Raw genomic sequence first — 4875 nt, forward strand, 5'->3', positions numbered from 1 at the left:
GTGTTGCAAGTGCCGTAAAACTCTTACTAAAACTTTTTTTAAATTCAATTATTACACTCTAGTAATGTCTCTTATCCTCAGTAGGCCTACTTTGGGCTTTTGTCTCTCATTCAATAGGTGCCAGGTTTGAAACCTGACGGCCACAGAAAATTTTCTCCTCTAAAATTGTCTCCTTTCACCTCCTTATCTCCTTTCATCTCCACTTTCCGGCCCCCCTTTCCATTTTTCCTAATCCTCTGGACTCATGACCCTTTCTACTGCTACTACTGGCTCCTTCTTACTGCTGTCTTTCAGCCATACCCTTTATCTTAGGGTAGGTAAAAATCGAACTCCTGGCCTATTGTGTAAGGAATGCGAAAAAAATCTTGGAGGTTCAAGAAAACACCCACATTAAAAAGGTATTAATTTTTTATTTTTTTTACAGAAGATTAAGGTATGGTAGATACGTAGATCTATATGGGCCCACTCCATAAATATTTTGCATAAAAATAGCTCTAAACTTTAACAGCGTAAAGCCAAGAGCTTGGAATTTACAGAGTTACAGATCTGATGAGACTATCTCTCACTCAGCGGATCCTGACCTACTATTCCCAATCCTCGTTGACTATTTCCAGATATTTGGGAATATCATAAACGGTCGTGTTATCCGCCCGCTTGTATATTTTGTACAAAACTATGAACTACCACAACAACAAAATTGCGGAACGAAGTAACTTGTTGAGCAACGAGCGAGGTGTGTCTCTGGTTTATGTGTCTGGCTCGTCGTGTTGGCCGATGTTCCATTTCACCATACGTTTACGCACACACGGTCGTGCTTCTAAATGCAGTGTGCGTCGATTAGGCTTATATCTAGATCTAGTTGAGGCTTAGAGCTGCCCTCGTTGTGTATGGATTAAGTTCCAGCGCTGCGACTGCGAATAGTGGGCTTACTGAGCCTATGCTATTTAACTTTTTAAGTCTAAGTGACAGTAAGTGCTAAAAGTGGCTGGAAAGCTAAAAAAGTGAAAGCCAGGATTCCTCCCTGAGTTTGAGCTGGCCAACTTGATACCGTAGAAGCCGACTGATGTTCCTTTCTTGTGACTTCTGAGGTTTGATTCCGCAAAAGTTTAGGCAGTAGGCCTAGGTTAGGGCTAGGCTGTCTGTACTATCCTAGCCTATTCAAAACCCCATCCCTACATCCCTATACTATAGGGGTATACCCCCTTATCCCTAATCCTAATGTTGTTAGTTTTAACCTCAATTCATATAAAGTTTAGGAAGAGGCTTGACGGTTGGGTTAGCTGCACCTAGATCTAGATCTAGATCTATAAATAATATTATGATGGCTAGACTGACAAACATCAATAAATAGGCCTCTCTATGTAAGTAAATTTTTAGTTCGCAATACATGAAGTATTTGTATTTGAGACGAAACCAAGATGCCTTACCTACAGTGCGTGTAGGCCTAGATCTATACTATTATTATAAAAGGCATAAACCTGAATAATTGTTAATGAGACCTGTTCAACACGTTCCATATAGGGCCTAAAATAAGTACAGCTAGACTGACAGGCTAGCCGTACTTAAGGATGGCTGAATTGTAAATAAAATTTTAGTTTGCAATACCTATAGTGTATTTCAGACGAAACCGAGAGGTGCCTTACTGACATGCATGTACAGTGGGAGCCGCATTCAACGAGAAGGCGGCTCCAAGGAGGCAATCCTTAATCCCCGATTTTTTCCTCTAGCCTGTGTATCTCTTTGTAAATGTACATTAGCTCCAACGAGGGTGCAAACAGACCGAAGTCGCTTTCAACGAGGTCGTGATATGATAACCAAATAAAGTCAATTAGCGGCCCCGAAAGCGAAGAATGTTTCTCCTTTCTATCCATCTCACGCGAAGCACAAGGGCCATCCTCCATTCTTTACGCATTTGTATTGCTAGATACCGAAAAATCGTACACTACACGCTCTCGTCTTTTTTGTCTGTCTTTTTGTCGCCCCCTTTTTTTCTTTTTTTTTTCCCTTTTCTTTAGTCATGTTCAACGAGAGGTCGGATCCAATGAGGACAACAAGCCGGTCACGGCAACCTCATTGAATGCGACTCCCACTATATTTCAAATCTGAATAATTTTACTGTACTAGATCTCAGAGAACTGTGTACTCAACAGGTTTAGGTCATTGGGGCCAAACCTAGATATATCTAAGTGTACGGCTAGACTGGCAGTCTAGCTGAAGTACGGCTAGTCACTTCATAAAGTTTATAATATAAAGTGATATGATATTCCGGTACTCTTGGCTTGGGACCCAAATGCGGAGATTGCCCTAGAGCTATTTAAAGTACTATTACTCACTGTTGTTGCTTTTTAAATGGGACCTAGGCCTCAAAACTACGATGTTATTATAGGGGGGGGGGGGTAAAGTTTAGAGTGTGATTTTGTAAATATACAATCCAATCAAAATCACATTTAATTTTTTAGACAAAGAGTTGAGATTTTGTCAACGGTTGGACTACTGTTTAGCGAACGTGTCAGTACAAGTGAAGATTTTTTTTTTACTGGCTGTGAGATAAGATCCAGTCAAACCTAAATGCAAACCTGTCCTGGCGGAATCTCCCCTCTCTCCCTTTGACAATTTATTCCTCTATCACTTGAGTCGCGCTCAACGTAGAAACTTTCGTGGGGAGCCAGAGGTGTAAAATTATTTTGACCAGTTCTCGCCGCTCTGGTGATCACACAGCCAACCGAGAAAAAAATTCTTAGAATCATTGGTACCTGATGCACGGAAGGGATTGCATTGGTTGATTATGCATGGACCATTGCCATTGGGGCTGAGGGTGGAAACAAAGGAGATGTTCAAAATTTGGTTTCTGTTTTTAATTGGTCAAATAGTGGTCATTTGATTCAGTTAGGGCAAGCCAGGTTTTCCTTCATGGATGGGGCACATTTAAATTCCTTCATGTAAACCAGATCTGTTGAAATTTTTATTGGGTTAAGGGAATTTGCAATGCATTCAGACTAAAAAGGACAAAAAAAATTCTGTGATTTGAAATCTTGTAATTGGTGTTGGGTTCCCTTGTGTTCAACAAAGTTTACCACAAAGTCTACCATGGTGTGAAAATGACCTTGTTTGATCTTGGTTTTTTCCTTCTTTCCTAGAGAGCTGAGAAACTGATGCTGCTGATGTTTTCAAGAAGTTCCAAAAGTGGTCCCCATTATTGCGGTCGGTGAACTCTGACATCAAGGCAGGCATGAGGAACTCTTCGTCTTTAGAGAGGCGACTCAACAGACACGCACCCGTCATTTTGGTGGGTGGACTTTTCTTCACGCTCAGCGCTCTGTTCTTTCTCACCATGTGCAACATGCCTTGTGAAGACAAACTCTATGGCTTGGACGCTGATGTCTTAAAAGCTGCCAAAAGTAAAGCCTTTTGGAAAGAGCATTTCTTGTCCCCTCACAGAGATTTGAAAGCCAAGCTAGTCATTCTTGTTCTCACGGGGCCAGAAAATTTTCAGGAGCGGGATGGGATCCGGGAAACGTGGATGAGTGATTTGTCGTCGTTGAGCGTTTTAATTCGTTTTGTGATAGGAAGTGCTTCTCTAAGTGTGAACACCAGGCAAAAAATTGACAGAGAGCAACTCGTTCACGAAGATTTGCTTATTCTGAATAATGTCCAGGATTCTTACCAGGGTCTAACTTTCAAAGTTCTGCAAGCTTTTGTATGGCTCGACCAAAATGTGGATTTTCAGTATGTTTTAAAAGTGGATGACGACAGTTTTGTTCGAGTGTCGAATGTTTTGGCGGAGCTACAACACAAACCCAAAGACAGATTGTACTGGGGTTTTTTTGACGGCCGGGCTCGTGTGAAGACATCGGGCAAGTGGAAAGAGACAGATTGGAATCTCTGCGATCGTTATTTGCCCTATGCCCGCGGAGGTGGATACGTCTTATCCAGCGACTTGGTACATTTTATCGCTAGCAACCAAGAGTTCTTCCAACTCTATCTCAGCGAAGACGTTTCCGTCGGGGCTTGGCTTGCCCCACTAAAAATAAACCGCCATCATGACCAGAACTTTGACACGGAGTATATTTCCCGTGGTTGCCTCAACTCTTACCTAGTCACCCATAAACAGACGGTTCTCAAGCTCAGGGAGCTGCACACCAACCTGCGGTCTTTGGGCCATCTGTGTAAGTCGGAGGTCGTCGAGAGAGCGTCATATGAGTACGATTGGAGTTTTCCCCCCTCAAAATGTTGCCAGAGACCAGAGGGGAAACCTATGGGAAAACTGGCAGCTAAACCAGTGCTCTCTAACGCTGTCAGACCTCCTCCCAGATAGCAAATACTTCAATCATACTCACAATTATTTCATGCTTTAATATTGGTCTTGTTTTCTTTTCCCGTTGGATTCCAGTGAACTTTTGACAATTGCCATAAATGTCTAATAAGAAAATAGATTTACATTTTCATGTACTATATATAGTCTTTGCTTACTTTTTAAAGTGATTTGTAAGTGACCAACACATCGCATTATATTGGCTCCTGATGCTGTGGACAAATTGTCATTTATTATAAATCCATTCACTTGTCATAATTGTTAGTCCCTCCAATGAATGAACAGATCGAGTTACCCCAAGTTGACCAGTTGATAAAATTTTTTTAGCTCCTAACGTGGGAGGCATATATATAATATGAACTATGAACCACCATGACCTCGGTGCCCTTCCCTCAATTCTGACCCACACGAATCATAAGAGGATAGAGGGGTAGTCGCTCAGTTTGCCATGTCAGTAACTTTGGACGTCAGTGAACTTGCGACAGAAGTGTTGCTCTTTTGCTGAGTGGTGCCGACCCATTTGTGAGCCATCGTGGTGAAATCAGGCGCTCGTCAAAATAATG

General features: G+C 41.9%; 1 protein-coding gene across 1 annotated transcript; it reads left to right on the plus strand.

Moving 5' to 3' along the window:
• The first annotated feature begins 561 nt into the window (after positions 1-561).
• On the plus strand, positions 562-4452 carry LOC101846313 (beta-1,3-galactosyltransferase 6). Its single transcript, XM_005109063.3, has 2 exons — positions 562-1088; positions 3138-4452. The coding sequence occupies exon 2, from the start codon at positions 3230-3232 to the stop codon at positions 4313-4315; it is 1086 nt and encodes a 361-aa protein (XP_005109120.1). The 5' UTR covers positions 562-1088; positions 3138-3229; the 3' UTR covers positions 4316-4452.
• Positions 4453-4875: the final 423 nt, after the last annotated feature.

This window comes from Aplysia californica, unplaced genomic scaffold (genome assembly GCF_000002075.1).
Source record: "Aplysia californica isolate F4 #8 unplaced genomic scaffold, AplCal3.0 scaffold00747, whole genome shotgun sequence".
Taxonomy (NCBI): domain Eukaryota; kingdom Metazoa; phylum Mollusca; class Gastropoda; order Aplysiida; family Aplysiidae; genus Aplysia; species Aplysia californica.

Coding starts and splice junctions, on each gene's coding strand:
- LOC101846313 (XM_005109063.3), top strand. CDS start 3,230: ATGAGGAACTCTTCGTCTTTAGAGAGGCGACTCAACAGACACGCACCC.